General features: G+C 44.8%; 1 protein-coding gene across 2 annotated transcripts in view; it reads left to right on the top strand.

Moving 5' to 3' along the window:
* The window catches only part of Galphas (G protein alpha s subunit), an 83,389-nt gene that overhangs the window by 29,627 nt on the left and 36,074 nt on the right, over positions 1-17,688 (top strand). For both annotated transcript variants that reach the window (XM_089580120.1, XM_089580119.1), the window contains exons 6-8: positions 7,532-7,586; positions 8,113-8,186; positions 12,029-12,208. In XM_089580120.1, coding sequence (XP_089436246.1) covers positions 7,532-7,586; positions 8,113-8,186; positions 12,029-12,208 — 309 coding nt within the window. The remainder of the gene's footprint in view (positions 1-7,531; positions 7,587-8,112; positions 8,187-12,028; positions 12,209-17,688) is intronic.

The following is a 17,688-nucleotide window of genomic DNA, read 5'->3' as shown; positions in this document are numbered from 1 at the left end:
ACAAACTTCTTGTTCTATTTCACCAAGAAAGGGAACATGAAAACTGATCTATATGTCGCTCCATATCGGGACTCAGAGTCACTGTCGCTGGATGTGGCACTACGCGCAGCAGCATGGATTGAAGTTGTGTCCACAGCTCGGTTCGACTGCACATACACAAGCTTTCGAATAAAGCCTGTTGCGAATCCTTGTATGGACGTTGCCGAAACTTGACCAGTTTCAATCGCAGCTGGCGGATGATGGTGGTATCTGCAGCAGTTGGCAAGCCAGAGGAGTTAGCGGCTGGTTGGTGCAAAGGCCTTGCTACCAGGTAGATGGGGCCACGTGGTTCACGGAGTTCCAGACCCCTGTCCTGGACCAAATTCCTGCGGATGTCCTGTACTCTGCTACGTTGGAAATCGGTTTACCGATGTCCAGTGAAAGGTGCCCTGCTTGCAGAGATATCCACTCAAAGCTGTCTGCAATCTGCGCATCGTCCAGGTGTTTTCCTCTGTATCTTGCATACAGCAAATTAGCAGCAATGTGGACTGGTCGCAAACAAAGCTTTTCGCGCCTGTTCATGATTTCTTTCGCTCTAATTTGTTCCTCGCCTGTCAACGCGGAGGTCGCCAGGTTTGCTGCAAGTTCAATTCTAATGGAATGGAAGGCTTCTGGAACGTCGGCCAGCAGAGCATTGTCCGAAAGGCGCAATACTCTTGATTTTTTTTCAACAATGGCTGCTCTTCATCGCGTTTGCAGAGTTCTGACTCACTTGTTTCAACAGACTCACTTGTCAAACGTGTGGCATACGGAAATCCATGCTGAACACTGCAGTACTTGCATACTGCTCACCCATAAACAGTCTTAATGCAGAAACCAACGAACCATCACTTACAGACCGAAGAACCATGCTCACATGCTCGTACATTTTAAAAATCCGTTCGCTGCCTAAACATCTGTGTTGCCCCATAGTCACAAAGTGCCCATCAAAAACACTGTTTAACAACAAACCGCTAGCTATAAGGCCACTCCTCCTGCGTTTTGAAGAGTTGTGCCAAAACCTCAGTGTACTAGACACATTACCTGCCATTGCTCAAAGACGAGATCCACTGCCTCCATGGTACAATTTTCCTGAAATCTGTGATCTCACCCTTACACAATTTCGTAAAAACCAAACCTCACAACAACATATAATACAAGAATTTCTTGCGCTCGAAGAAAAATACCGTAGTTTTACAGATTTCTACACTGATGGATCAAAAACAGATATTTACGTAGGAAGCGCAGTGGTGCGAGGGAATTGAGAGAAAACAGTACGACTTCCACAGAGTGCATCCATCTTCACTGCAGAAAGTTACGCAGTCTGTGTGGCCATAGAAAAAATAGTAAACGAAAAGCTCCCGAACAGTATTATTTACACAGACTCCTTAAGCGTACTTACAGCTCTCCACTCTGGAAATGCAATCACTCCTATACTTGGTGACATCATACACAAGATATTAACAGCCACAGCTCGAGGACAAAACATAAAACTTTGCTGGGTCCCGAGTCATGTAGGAATAAAAGGCAATGAGAGAGCAGATTTGTGTGCTGCTAAAGCTCGTGGCATGGAAATAAAAAAAGTAGGCATACCTTTTAATGATTGCATGAAATTAGTAGAAAGGAAACTAAAGAGAAAATGGCAGTCGGCTTGGAACAGTGAAGTCAATAACAAATTACACTTGGTAAAACCTGTGTTACGTGAATTTAAATCGTGTGTGCACCAGGAACGTTTCAAAGAAGTGATCCTATGCAGTCTTCAGATAGGCCACACGCACCTTACGCACAACTTCCTACTAACCAAACAAGACAAACCTGTTTGCGAAGAATGTGGAGACGAACTTACGGTTAACCATATTTTAATCTCTTGTGTTAAACTTGGAAAAACTAAGAAAAAAGTACTTCAGCCAATTCTATAATGAATGCATTCCTTTCTATCCAACACTGCTCTTACATGATAATGCCATTGTTAACATACCTTCTATTTTTAGCTTTTTAAAAGAAGCAGGCGTACTCAAAAAACTGTAAATATTGAACCACTGGCTCGCTTTATTGCATGATACACCTCAGCCACTTTCTCGTTCCCGAGAAGAAGGCTGAGGCTTTTATTTGATTGGTTGGGATCCTCGACATCCTTGGCCAGCCAAGGATGGACGCTGAGGCTGCCTGACCTTTTTTTATGCGAAGCATATTAACGTAGGTTTCGGGCCTTCGCGCGACGCCCGGCGGTGGCCACCATTGACCTTGAAGTGAGATCACATGATGTGACGTCACGTGATGACGTCACACCGGCTGCAGATGGGGCCTCATATCGCGCCGTCGGACGTCGCCCGGCGGAGGCCTCCACGCTTCGGTTCGCGCCGTCGCGCGCGACGCGGCGCCACCATCGCTGCATCACGTGATATGTTACGTCACGCCAGGGATGAAGCGGCGCGCGCCCGCCGTCGCGTCAGTCTCTGTGCCCGCAACCGCGCCAGCGTCTTTGCGCCGGGCGTGTATGCGGTCAAGATGCCTCCAAACGCTAAGGACGCTAATAACCTAAAACCACGTCTCCGTTACTTAGCCCCATCCACACTGAGGCAGCTGCTTAACATGCTTCGCATCCACTGGGCTTAACCTTGATAAGCCTCCAATTTTTTTTAAAGCTTTTACCATTAGCCATTCTCAAATCTCATTTTGTCTGTTATTACTAGGTAGTTAAACTTTTTAGGCCCTTTACACCACATATTTATTAAATCACACAGAAAACATTCCCTATTACCTTGTGTTTGGCGCATGATGGCCTTAGATGCCTATGTGCCATTAAACCCAACACAACACAACACTTGCATACTGCTCGCTTTGTTCCACCAGTGGACGTTTCGCACACAGAAAAGTGTTCCCAAACATTCGACCGCGGACCATTGTCACAACCAGAACTGTCTACCACGCTAACGAAGTAGCATGCACTCCGAGTAATCGTTCTTGCATTTGTTTTGTCAGAGTGCAGATGGCAACACTCTGCAGCCCTGTCCACTGTAGACGATATAGGCCGCCGTAGTAGTTAATGGTTCCGCTTTGTTACGCCTACATTTTGTTGGATGGCAGTGCGAGTCCATCACGCTTGAGCTCGCTTAATGTTACCAGAGTTTCAGGTGTTACTATGTAGCCGTCCTACCCAATCTCTGTTGCCAGGAAGCTAGGCTTGTATTTGGCTAAAACCGCTACGTACACAGCAGCCTATGTTATGCCGTGTGTGTCGCGCTGTAGAATTTGCTGCCATTTTGTTCTACTTCTGCTGTGAGTTCAAGTATTAGTGTGTTTTTAAGTCAAGCCTTGATCTTATATGTGACCTGGCCTTCAACTTGCGTACTCGCAGCATGAACGTTTTAAAAGCACTACCTGGCACCGGCAATGACGACTGCTCTCCAATCGTTCAACGATGCACGCTGTAATGGTTTTCAAAGCAAAAACAAAAACCTAAACTGAAAGCAAGCAATCATAAAACCTTGAAATTGCATTGTGAAATTTTCAATGTTTCCATTTTATCTCGTGTGAAAAAAAAAAAATGAAAAAGAAAAACATTTTTTTTCCGAATTGCAGTGTTTTTTTCAGGCCTTCACATCTCTAGTCTGGTGAATGTATTCAGGAAAACTGCCACCACAGTGAGGTCAGTGATGACATTGCTGGGATTTCGTCTGCACTAGCAATATCTGTTGCTGAAACAAGCGTCGTCGCTTTGGCGGGCGCGGTTTTGCGCCGCGTGTCTCTTTCCATCATTCTTCCTCTCCTGGCTCAGCTCGGGTGTGATGTCGTCACTTTAAATTTTGCGCCATTCTGTCAAGTCATCTCGCATGCCAGTGGCCCGGATTCGATTCCCACCTAGACCCCAATTTTCTTTTATCTTTATTCTAATAACTCATGATGTCATACGACCGATGACGTCACGGGGACCAACTTCCGGTGACACATGTTGCGGACACTTCCAGCATCAACATGGCCATCTAATGCTCGCCCATTAATAAGAGCCTCTAGTGTAGGAGTGGCGTAGTGTCCAGCCATGCCCACGCAGGAGGCTCTTTTTTGAGTCATACACATTGAGCAGACGCAGGGGAATGTTAACCGCTCCGTAGGAACCCTTCCCCCCTTCTTACATCCACGGTCTACGGTCAGTGACCCAGTGGCTGATTAAACGAGGGCTTAAAAATTCAAGCTGCAACTAGCCCGCAGTCACACCTGGCGAAGGAACTGAGTAAGTTCTGAAATGTCGTGTTCTTTAATTTTTGGTTGGTGGTCTTTTATAACATAAATTTACTCTTTGGTTACCATGTTGTTTGCATCGGTCACCGGTGATCGACGGATTCAAAGCACGATTTTGAGTGCTACCGGGGCCACATAGTTTGTATTTTTCCCGCAAGGAGGCAGTTTTTGAAATGCCCTTGAAGTTGAGGTTCTGGCGCAGTGCACCCGCCAGTCGGCGCGCGCTTGGAACAATCCCACTTCGCGAGATTCTGTTGCGTCTGCAACAGATTTTTTTTCGTGCTTCAAGCAACATCATCTCTGAAGATGATAGTGCATCATCAGAATTTTATTTTGACAAAGAAACTGCACAACCTCGGCACAAAACATGGGCACCTGTCCACCCGTGGGCTTTGTTTTCTGCTTCTTGTCTTTTTTTTTTTCTTCTTTTTTCGTTCATGGAGTTAGTTTACACATGTGACGTCATGAACAATATGTTTGGTTTCTGTTGCGTCTCAACATCATATGGGCAATGTTTACTTCCACCTAGCGAAAAAAGAATCCTCTTGAGGCCTGGTAGAAATTAGGGTACCGACATTGGATTTATGCTTTGTGATAGCCCAAACTTGTTCGCGAAAGCTGTGGATGACTTCCGACTGTCCCTTAATCGTGCGCAGGCAGGGACACTTCATTTTTCGTTCTTTTTATGGTCCCACAATAATTTTTGTCCCTAAATTGTCCGAAACATCTTCCAAAATAGTTTCTTGTAAGATCGAAGCATTGTAGAGCTTTTTCAAGCATTTTCAAGCAATATAGAGTTATACCTTGTTATAACATCCATGGATATTACGAATTACTGACTTGATCAAATTTTTTTTCTAAATATTTGCAACAAACACATGCATTTCTTTATAAAATAAAAAGCAGTTTCCTATAAAACAGATGTATTGAACTGCTGAGAGCCAAACTGTGCCCACTCAGATGGCAGGCGGCAGGCTTTGCCTCACGACACTGGTGGCTAGTGGTGGTGTGGCAAACGTTAGCATCACAGTTCACTAGTTCACAGAAAACTAGTTTGGTTTAATGATGAAATTTCAAACTCTATTAACTTGTTCACTTTCTAGTTTTCATTCAGTAGTGAAAATGACAGCTCCTCAGACTGTCGGATGTAAACAAGCAAATGCCGCTTCCATTGTACGCTGTGTCCTGCATTTCGCTTGTTTTCACCTCTGCGACAATCAAGGAGAGTGTGCCACAAGCACTGCTATGATAGTAGCTATGAACACGACAAGAATGCCTGGACGGTTACAGGTCTATGGCCGCTTCGCCTGCGAAAAATTAATGCTTCTGAAACAAAGTGCACATTGTCACCAGTCATCACTCCACTATAGCTGCTTGTGGATTATATGCCAAACTGTGGGGTCTTTGAATAGTTTTTCCCAAGTAACTTTCAATTAAGAACAAGTCTTGCTTCAATATACGCCTTGTGGTTTACTGCTTCATTTTGTGTTTTTACATGTTACTCCTTCTAGCACCATCTGTCAGATTGCAAGCTGACTACTCGTTACTCAATAATCATTGAAATTCGCTTTGTGGCAGTGGCGCATCTTGATGGACCTAAAGAATTCCGATGGCCATTGACTCAATGGGAATTAAGATTGCCCACGTGGCAGGAGTATTTATTGGTTGCTTTGTCTTTCTGTGATTAACCAAACTAATTGTTGAGGAGCAGTCAGTTGTCTGAAGTAACTGTCTGTTACAGAGGCCATTTTAGGAACTGCTTTCTTAATCCTTTGACACACTATGGACACAGTTGTGTATAAAGCGAACTCACAGCTTTTTCTGAGTTGGCTGCACCTAGCAGTGATTTCTCTGTTTCAGGTGAATTTTTCATCCTTTATCTCAGAAATAAGCTTTCTTTTTTTTTGTGCCTTCTATCAAACGCAGTATTTAATATTTCGCAAAACAGTGAGCGGGGCAGCACGTCGTCCGCTAATTTTGTGGAGACTCATTTTCCCCCAGTAGTAACATCATTTTCTTTTTTTGTCACAATTTAATGTACAGTTTTGAAATAGAAGTTATTTCCATAATCATTAGGGTGTTTAAAGTTGCTATTTTCATCAATTATGACACTTGTATGAAATATTGCACATCCCTGCAAAAAAATCAATCGCTAGTATCTTGCCTTGGAACACTAATAAGTCTCTTTCTTAAGGCCTGAATATACTATTTAGGTGGAAAAATTTTCCTTTCTGATGAAAAAAAAAAAATGGCGTGTCAAAGCGTTGAATGAAGGGGGAGGGGGCCTCTGGAACTAAACTTATGTTGCCATCTTTTGTAGTGATATGGTGGGAGAGCACAACTGCTTGCACTTCCAGGATTGAACTTGGCATTGTGTTTCGCAAGGTTGGGACACTGGTGGTAATGATCAAACATTTCCTTCATTTGACAAGACAGTGACGGCTGGGTTTTCTCCAGGTGCTCTTGCTTGCTGCTTTGTGCTAATTAATAATGCTGCGATTGCCCTTTCAAGCTTTTTTTGGTCTACGGCACTGGCATCAAGATAGTTCTGGTGAAGTAATTATTCCTGCATCAACCTTTCGGGTGTTGACTAGCATTGTTGTATATACACGATTTTCTGCTGGCAACAATGTTTACGGTTTATGGGGTTTAACATCCCAAAGCGACTCGGGCTATGAGGGACACTGTAGTGAAGGGCTCCAGTTAATTTTGACCAATGTGTGCAATCCCTGTGCTTTACGCGATGCCTCCCAACAGCCCTGTGTTTGTGACATTCCCCCCACCCCCATCTCGCCGCACTCGGAAGAGTACTGTGTTTCACTAGCATTATCAAATGCAGACTTTGTGCACAGTTATTTGAAAATGTCTGGAATCTTTTAATATCTCATGATCTGTCGTGTTAGGGTTGCTTACTGTACAGTTGTGTTGTGGACCATGTAAGAGTAAGGTATTAGTAATGAGTATAAAGTATGTTGACAGTTAAGTTCTCTTCAGACATTTAAAAAGGCTAATGTATTCTTGTCTTGCATTGCACCATTTTTCTTTTCTGTCAAAGTTAGTGTTGTCATGAAGTCTGATGTGAGACTAACGAAAACCAAGCTTTGTGGCTATTTTGCATAATGGAATTTGACATTAATTTGTTGAACTTGTTTAACTAATGTTTGTGGCGAGTGCAGAAAAGACATGTATTAACCGTTACTCATTCTGGCAGTGTCATGGGAAATTTGGGTGGCATTGCTGGGTTTAATTTAAAGGCGTTGCAATTTTTCTGCAGTTTTCTGGACAGAGTGGCAACAATTAAGCAGCCAGACTATACTCCAAATGAACAGGTAAGATTTTTTGCGAATGTACCCTATTTTCTTGCGTAATGATCATACCTCTGAATTTTGTCATCAAAATTAAATTTTTTTTTTAATCCCCACATGATGATCGCACCCCGAACTTGCCGCTGAGATTTGTCGTGTGCAAAGTCTAGCTAACAGTGATCGTGCTTGCCAGATGACACATGCAGATGACCACCTTTGCTCTGTCAGCCGCCGTTTTGTTTTGATGTCGCGCACAGTTACAGCGGCAGCTCTGCCGCCTGTTGGTTGACGTGCAGTCATGAGTCTGCTCATGAGACTTGGTGAAAACGCACGTTCGCCATTTTGCAAGTCAGCGATGTGCTTTGTGGCCTGACCTGCTTTTTTTTTGCGTTTTCGGCGGTCAAAAATTTTTTGTGGGAAATTTACCCCGCATAATGATCGCATCCCTAAATTTGCGTCAATTTAAAAAAAAAAGTGCCATCATTATGCGAGTAAATGCAGTAGTTGTCCATTTGCTAACCCTTTCTTTCTCTCTCCCTCTTCTGTATAGGACATTTTGCGGTGCCGAGTGTTAACCTCAGGAATTTTTGAGACAAAATTTCAAGTAGACAAGGTCAACTTCCAGTAAGTTTTTTTTGCAAATTTTGTGTAATATTTTAGGGCATGCATGTAGTATATAGAAATCTGTTGGGGTTTGTGAATAGTACCTTTTTGAAAACTGAGTCAAATATGCATAGAACAGTCATGTAACAGAGTTTGGTACAAATAGAGCACCTGAGGATTTTTAATGTGCACTGATATCACATAGACCAAGGGCAATTTTGTATTCCGCCTCCATTGAAACACTGCCACCGTGGCCTGGATTGAGCATTCAAGGTGATAGTTCCAAGATTTGTGCAAGCCTGGTGGTTTATTCACTGCATAAAAATCACAGATCGTATCAGCTTTCTTATGAAGTTTTGCATTATGTAGTGTGTGTTCTCTCTGCAGAGATTGAGATGTTAGCACTGTGGAATGATGACTACCTGAAAAGGGGCCGAAAGTTGGCACATTCAGCAGGTAGAATTTCTCGTGTGCATCACATCCAAATTTACACTACCTACATGATGCATTGCCCTTGGATAACACTAAGTTAGCTCTTCTTTTACAATTTTTTTTTTATGGTGTTGGTAGACCAGTCATTCTTGTACCATGAGTGTCATATTCCCCATCTGGCTGCAGACATAGCCTCATGGCAATGGCAAGGGCATGATTACCTTGGGCAACAGCAATTAGCCATGACCTTAGTCGGCAGGTTGTCACTGCTGTAGACACAAGCCAAGGGAAACTCTGGAAGGAGTTTTATATGAAGCAAACTCCACAGAATAAATGTAGTACTTTTATGGTCTACTCTTGTTACACCTTTTAAAAAGCATGACAACATAGTTTGTAACGTGCACTAAAAAGCAGTGCGTAATGTGCACTGAAAAGCATTTTCAGTGCTTTTCTTATGACCAACAAGCAGGCATCAAAGGGCCCTTTGACATTTAACTTTGATGAACAGTTAGTTGCAGCAACGGTGTTAAAAGTATTTTAGGTGATGCGACAGTATGCTTCGGCTATACGTCAGCTGTGGGAATTATTGGGATGCTGTTGCCAGCATGTGGATAGAAAACGCCACTGCGTGCAGGGTGCACGACATCCACTCGCCATGCGGCTTCATGCGCCATGCTGGCCTTCTGCCAGCTTAGCTTGCTTAAAAACCTTTTTAAAAGTGTTTTCATGTGAAATACCAAATAAACAGATGAAAGAAGAGAGGAGAAAAGAAAAATAAAGTAGAAAGAAATGCATAGGCCTCCTCGATTTGGCTGCATTTTCCATATCAGTTCAGGCGGTGGAGCACTTCCGCACTCATTTTGTCAGTACAGCTAACACCACCTGCATATAGGCACTCAATTAGACATTGTGCTGCTCTAGTTCTTCTGCGCTAGCCTCCTGGCGCATTCTTTTTTCGTGCAAGTAGTGCAAGGTGCTTGGCACGCTGTGTAGCAAAAAATAAGCAGGTGGCTCTGCGGCCATGCTTATTTTAGTGACCAGCATTGAGACTGCCACATAAACGTGCTAGACATGGCATCTGTGCCATGCCCTCACCAAACAGCTGAAATTACATTGAATGTGCAAGCGTGTGTAAAGGCTGATTCACATGACAGACGAAATCAATGATTCTGACTGCGGGCAGAGCACCACGTCACCTGACCTCACCAACTTCGCTTCGTCTGCGGGCAGCAGCGGCTCGCATGCACGATTGATGGCGAGGGTATATGACAGCATGAATGGATGGGAAAGCCAGTTGTCTTGAGGCTGTGGAGGGAAGCTAACTGCATCCATAGTAATGAAGACCTACCAGACGCCAAGGCAGACAGGGACTCTCAAGAGAACGAGGCACAGAACTTCGGCTATAAATGAAGAAGTGGAGACGGACATCTTGGCATTCATGGCTATGAACCCTCACGCAAGCGTTCATGACGTAAGTGCTGACGCAATGGTAACGAAGTCATTTGCCTGGAGAATCATGAAGAAGGCAAAACTTCACCCGTACCATCTTTAACTCCACCAAAAGTTAGAAGTGAACAATTTCCAAAGCCGTCTTGACTTCGGCAACTGGGTCCTGATAAACTGTGACGATGAGCCATGCTTCTTTAATTGCATGCCCTGGACTGATGAGGCAAGCTGTTCTAGAAACGCTGAAGTCAGTCACAACAACGCCCATTACTAGAGCGGAGAGAACCCGCACTGGCTGGTCCGATCGCAGCATCAGTATCAGTGGTCCTTTAATGTCTGGTGCGGAATTTTCGATGGCAGGATTATTGGTCCCATCTTCTTCGACGACACGTGTAACGGGCAGCGCTACATAGACGAGATCTGGATGGTCCAGTCGATAATTTCTGCAGTCACCTTCCCCTGAAGCATCTTTGGGACACATGGTTCCAGCATAATGGTGCGCCTCCCCATAGCACTACTGCAGCTCGAAGCTGGCTGAATGGCGTCTTCCAGAAGCAATGGCTCGAGCGGCGTGGACCAGTGTTATGGCCTGCAAGGTCACCGGACATGACCCCATCCCCATGAAAGATCGGGTACATCGAACCTAGACAACCACGCCAGATGCACTGAAAGCGAAAATTGCCCATGTTTGCAGTGAAATTCCTGAAGATGTCATCAGAAGCGCAGCGGCAGATGTGTTGAAGAGGTGCCAGTTGTGCATCGCTTCAGAAGGAGACTTGCTTGAGCACATCTTGTAATATGCAAAAACTGAGCTGAAGCACATGTCAAGAATTTTTCGATGAGACGTAAAACAATGATTGACCTTCATAACACGTTTTCGCTTTTTTTTTTATCATCTCCGGCGGGTCTAAAGACGCGGGTTCGACCCCGGCAGTGGCAGATGAATTTCGATGGAGCCAAAATTCTAGAGGCCCGTGTACTGTGCGATGTCAGTACACGTAAAAGAACCCTAGGTGGTCGAAATTTCCGTAGCCCTTCACTATGGCATTCCTCATAGCTTGAGTCGCTTTGGGACGTGAACCTCATTAAACTAAACTGAATTTTTTTTTTTTGTGACGGCCATGGTCACCTTCAAATTTAATGGAACTTTCTAGCTGAGGAACTCGTCACTTGCATTTGAACATTTAATTCACTTGTGTATAAATATTAAGTAATGATGATTATTGATGCCAAAACAGTGCCGAGGTTTTTTGACTGTGAATGGACATGGATTTTATCTTCACTAAATCCTCTTTGGGCATGATGGTATTGATGACAACTTTTGTTTGGTAACTATTTAGTAATTGACAGAAGTATGCACTGGATAGCATATTTAATGAAAGGGTGATAGCTACTGCTCTTGCAGTTATGAGCCAACAATCAGTGAGTTAAGTTGCAATTTTTCATTTTGTAGAAATGGCATTAATTTAAAGCCACTGCATTACATCACTTTTTGAGATGCTGCTGTATATAATTTTATGCGGGTCAAATACATGACCCAGAAAAAAAGGTTGGGGAGGTTATGGGGCGTGGGGGCTGAGGTGTTTACCAATATTTTGTGGGGTGTGATTTTTTATCGCAATATTTTTGTGATTTTGTAATTTATTGGCTGCTCCTTGTTATTAGGTTCAATATGTGCCATAGACCCATTTTGAATATTATTGATTGCTTGTGTCATGGTTCTTCGAAGACCTTCTTTCCTGTGAAGATGGTCAGAAAACATAGGTAGAGGACAGGCGGGTGTACATTTTAAAAGTCCATTGTATCTTTGTATTGTAGTTTTGTATGTATCTCTTTTTCTAATTTTGCGATGACTTTTGTGCTCTGTCAGTCTACACATAGGGTTGAGCACTAAATGTCTGTAGTGTTAAAAGTCTTCAAGTGATCCATTAGCTCCAACAGGAAAAAATGTCAGTTGTAGCAATGTGATCTGCACTTTATTGCAGCATGTTCGACGTGGGTGGACAAAGAGATGAAAGGCGCAAGTGGATCCAGTGTTTCAATGACGTGACAGCCATCATCTTCGTAACCGCTTGCAGCAGCTATAATATGGTGCTTCGAGAGGATCCCAATCAGAACCGGTTGAGGGAGTCTCTTGATCTATTCAAGAGCATCTGGAACAACAGGTGAGGTATACTTTAGTACAAGAAATTAACTGTGATTACAGGTACAAGTGTTTTTAAGCAGTCTTTTCTTCTCGATAATGCTTTTGGTTGAAAACTTCACTTGTTTGGGATAACAAGCTGGAAAAATGAGCTCAGTGTACATTGCAACAGTTAGCATTGTGGGATTGTTACACAATGTAGTTGCCTAGTGTTGGATGGGTTAATTCAGTATTCTTTTCTGTACCGATGCCTTCTATATTGTACACCAGCACAAGCTGATGGGTTGGTTGGTCTTTAATGAAGATGGTTTTAACAGGTGAAGGGAAAAGTAAGTTGGGGGAGGAGGCAACAATAGCTGCAGAATGGGGATGAAGATGGCAGAATGTGACGAGGTGCTAGTAAACACATGAATATAGGGAGTGGGGGTTATTTGCAAGTTGTTTGGCGGATGAGCATGTGTTATGATTACCCAAGCATTGCAATGCTGCACCAAACTAGCCAGAAGTATGGCAGCAATGCTGAGGTAAGAGGTGCAGTAGCAGTTTTTTTGATAGCAGTGCTGAAGGTGAGCATTTATTATGATTACCCAAGCGTTGCCATGTTGCACCAAACTAGCCAGAAGCATGGCAGCAATGCTGAGGTAAGAGGTACAGTAGTAGTTTTTTGATGAAAGATTGCTCAGAGCCTTGTTGAAAAAGATAAAAAGTTCAAAAGAAAACATTCGACAGAAGTCTGTCTGGTTGGGAAATTTAATGTTAGGAGAAGTTAAGTGACGCCAACCAAGTAAAATACAGGAAAAAACACGACGTTTCGGGACCGGCTCGGCCCCTTCTTCACGGTGTGACTACGGGCGAGCGCAGCTTGCCTTTTTAAGCCCCTGTGTGGAGGACCTGCGGGTCAATGGCCGCAGCCCATGGACGTAGGATGAGGGGAGAGTCCCCAGGGAACGATTAACATTCTCTCGTGTTTGCTGTATGTGCCACGACTCGAGCGTCACTTAACTTCTCCTAACAGATAAAAAGTTGACTAAACTTCCGATATTTACACGATCGTAACTTGACTCGAGTGTAAACCGACCCTCCCCCCCATATCTCATGTCGGGGGGAAAAAAAAAAGGGGCGTGCCCGTGGGCACATTCCAAGATGAAAATGTATGTCACCAGACTACTTGTTCACACTTGCACCATTGACCTCACATGTGCTGCCATCATCGCTGCTGCGATCCCACAGCACATCGTTCTAACGTCGTCGTTCAGCGAAATCCCACACTTTGCTAACAACTGAGCACGTCGTCCTCCCGCGAAACAGTGCACCACAACTGTGCGTGGAACAGCCGAAAATTGTCTTGATGCAGCCACTACACCTGCATCACTCATCCCGAAACATTGAACTTGCTGGGGCCCGGCGCGCAGTTCGTTTCTTTGGCACAAAGAGTAACAGCCATCTTGAATGTAGCCATGAACGAGCGCCGAGCGCTTACTGGAACCAGAGCACTAATGACAGTTGACGAAGCACGACAGTAAAAACGGGTAAAACGTGGCCAGCAAGTCACATGCGTCAGAGCCAAAGAGAAACTACGTGTGAAAGGTATTGGCTCTTCTATCAGCTGCAGACTCTCCCCGGAAGCTATGCCGTTCCGAACGGTGGTGCCTCCAGGTTTGGAACTGTGGCCCTTCCATCAACTATTAACACTCCCATGAGCGCTGAGTGTGCATTTAAGTTAAAAAAAAAAATTTTAATCTTTCGAACAAGCACACAGAACAGCTGGTTGCTACTGAGTAGAGCAGTACAGCAAACAAAACAGCAACCACGCTGTAGCATCCCCGATATCTCGTTTGTGTCACCTTTATTGGTGGTGCCCTGCTTGGGTTTCTATTGTAAGTCGACCCCCAACTTTGGATTTTCAAAGTTAAAAAAAAAAGATAGGTCGACTTAAAATCGTGTAAATATGGTAATTTAGAAAACACATGCATATTTATCACATTCATGGCAAATGTAAATTTCGTTCAGTATAGAAAATTTCTTTGAGCTGTACTTAGTAGTTTTTAGTTTTGTTGTTCAAAGTTAACTGCAATCGCAAAAGCACTGCCTACGGAGGTCAGGTGACACAGTACCATACTGCCTGCGATTTTTGAAGCCAGTTTTTCACAGCAAAGTGATTTTTTTTAATTTCATGGATTTTTTAGACTCCAGTTATTAGGACCATTTTTCAGGTCCCACTAAGTTCGAAAAATCTGTCAGCAACTGCAGTTAATGGCTGTTGACATGTGGATGTGATGTACAAAGGCTTCAGTGAATCGAAATCAGTTCTAGCATTTCAGTTTTCTGTCATTAAACTACACTTGTTATTACTGTGAAATTGTTGTTTTGTTTTAATCCTTAAATTAAGGTCAGCTTATAATGTGTGGTTTTTAGAGGGTGGAGTGGGTTTTTGTGGGTTTTTGGCCAAGGGGCCAAAACAGAGAAAGAAGTAGGAAGCCTCAGTGGAGCAGTCAACTATTAACTTCTCTGAGGATGCGCTGCTCGCAGAAAACGTGTTTGTTTGATTTTTGCGTTCTGCACGTCAGCCTGTAAGTGAGAGAGTGTCTGCTGCCCCATCCACCCCTACTCTTCACGAATTGCACGTGTCCTGAGTGCAGGCGAGCTGCTGCGCTGCTGCGTCGCTTCTCTGGCCACATGCGCCATACGTACTCTGTCAGTCGGTGTGTGGTTTTTCTCTTGTCTGACGTCACCATTTCCTCGGTCCTGCAAGCTCCTCGGATTTCCCGTCAAGAATTGCTTCCGGAAAGCTGGCTTTGCTCAGCATGCCAGTGAAGCGGAGGCTCGCGAAGCTCCTGCTGGTGCAATGATGACAGTGCTTTAGTCATCGTTGAACGGTGATGAATTCTGCGTGTCGAGTCTAATTCTTGCATGCTGACGATGCAGTTATGACATATGATGACCTCATCGACGAGGTGATCATTTGCAGCTGTCGCTGGTGTGGACAAAGAAACGGAAACCTGTACAAGTTCTGTCATATAGTAAAAGCTTGTTAATTCAATCTCTATTAATTCGGCAATCCGGATAATTCGAACTGTCGGAACTCTCGTGGGCAATGCCCATGTAAGTTTGTGGCATCATACGCTCACTAATTCGGGGCTACGGGTCTTTCACCAGTTAATTTGAACAGGTTCCAGAAGGGAGGCTGTGTACATGTATGACCAGCGCGTCAAGCGATCGTTTGAGCACCTCTGTAGTGCGTGCAACAGCAGGCGTGACGATGAACATGCGGCCCTGTCTCCCAGGTAGTTTCGGTTTCTCTTTCCTGTGCTTTGCTTCAGCCCATATTAGCCAGCTAACCGAGCCCTGCTGCACACCGTTTGGGGTGTTGATTGGCCGGTCGTTGGTCTTTTCTATCCCCGTTTCTTTTTTCTTTCTCTCGCTGCTGAGAGTTATTGTTCGCGTGGCTCTCTCCTGTCCTTCCAGTGCGCGGAAACTGCGCACTCGTCACGTATGGTTTGCCATTTGTACGGTGAAGCCTCCTCACACGTGATGCTGCCGCTTGTGAGGGGTGTGACGCAGTACAGGTGGTGCTCCAGTACTATCGCGCTTCCCTTACCACTTTTGAACAGTAATGACCGTAAGGCCTTTCTGATCTCATAAGCAACCATTGTGTAGCCTTTCATCAAATAACTTTACCATGATGCGAGCGATTCTGGTTAGCTTTCTTTACTATCATTTGCTAATTCGAACTTTTTTTTTCTGGTCCCTTGAAGTTCGATTTAAGGAGCTTTTATAGGTATTAGAACGATCGAGCCCTACAGTGGCTTTCCTGTCATTAAATACTCTAAAGTTTGTCATATCTTCTTTTCTCTTTTTTTTCTGCATAACCTGGTTATAGCAGTAATATTTGCATGGTGCTTGAATATGGTTATATGCGGGTTTGACTGTAGTTTGGTGCAAGAAATTTAGCATCCTTCTTAGTTGCGGGCATTAAGGCAAGCTTACACGGCACATTTGATGATGAACACCTGCGCTTATATTTGAATGGATTCTTGGAGGGACTTGCAGTGCTCTCTGTTTGGCTGAAGCAACGAAAGTAGATGTGGTCTCAGGTGCGTTGGGAAAAAATGTGCATTGGTGCTGTTTTTGCCACAAGATGGAAAGCCTGAATCTCTCCACAGTTGTGTAAACGTTTTGTTTTTTTTTTCACCACTACCACTTCTGAGAAATCCTGTAAAATGCCATCAGTTCACCAGGTAAACCAACGCCACTGATAAATGAGTTATACAGTAGAACCTCGTTAATTCGAAGTCCGTCGGACCGCGAAAAATCATCGAATTAACCGGGTTTTCGAATTATCAAAAATCGACGAAAAATGAGAAATAAATGTAGGAAACATGGCTGCATCAACACTGCACCTTTATTTTGCCTGAAAAACGGTAACTTGAAGTAGTCATCGATGCACGACTGCTTGGCGCGGTAGTTAGAGGTGCGTACATACTCCGACGTTCTCGGCGCGCGGGCGAGAGCCGGTTGTGGTCGGATACGTCAGATCGGCGACGCTACGCCAGGCGCTCCGACGCGACTGCTACTTGTGGCTACGGGAGGGAGGGGAGGGGGGGGTACGCTTGCTCTTCTGCCACCCTTTGATTGGGGGCACTGCTTGGAGCGGAGCTCCGACGCGAGCGCAGAACGTTCTTCGTTCGACACGCCGCCTGGGAGAGGAGGCGAGTGGCGAAGGGAGTAGAGGGGAGGAGTGGCGCGGGAGGCGTGCGCAGTGCATTCTGGGTGGGCGGCTTCGGCGCGCTCGGCGTGAAATAGAGACATGCTCCACGGTGCGGTCAGAGTGCGCCGAAGCCGCCGGACACGTCCGCGGTCATAGCCGTGCCGCGCGGGCGCTGTCTATGTCGGAGTATAAACGCGCCTGAACACAGAACACACAACAGAACACAGATCGCGGCACCGAACAATCAAAACACTATGAGCAGCGCCTGCCACGAGCTAGACAAACAACGGAAACGGAGCCAGAAAAATTGTGACCTAGCGGCACCTGGTTGTTGCTTTGCCAACTAAAGCTAGCCTCTGAGACTGGTAGTCGACCGTGCATATCGCTGAGGCACAACAAACCACCGGAAACCGAAAATTGATTTACAGTGCCGCCTGGCTGCCACTCCGGCAACTCAACTATACTGGCCTCAGAGACTGACAACGCATTTTTCTCTTCGCGAATCACGGAGGCCATGGTTTAAACCTACGTATTATCCGGAGAGGGGCGCGCTGGCTGTTCAAATTATCCGGCAAATTTTGCATGGAAACTGTTGGGACTGCCGAAAACCTTCGAATTACGCGGGATTTCGAATAAACAGAGTTCGAATTGCTGGCTGAAGCACATCCTGGATTTCCTTTTACTTTCCTGTCATACCTCTTGCACTCTACTATGGACACAGCACTATCGCTGGTGCTGGCCAGTGTTCCACCTCGGTTGTCGTACCATTTTGTGACCATCACAGGTACTCCATC

This window comes from Amblyomma mixtum, chromosome 3 (assembly GCF_055824585.1).
Source record: "Amblyomma mixtum isolate Tamu chromosome 3, ASM5582458v1, whole genome shotgun sequence".
Lineage (NCBI taxonomy): Eukaryota > Metazoa > Arthropoda > Arachnida > Ixodida > Ixodidae > Amblyomma > Amblyomma mixtum.
The sequence above is the reverse complement of the archived record's forward strand: the minus strand, read 5'-3'. Positions and strand labels throughout refer to the sequence as shown.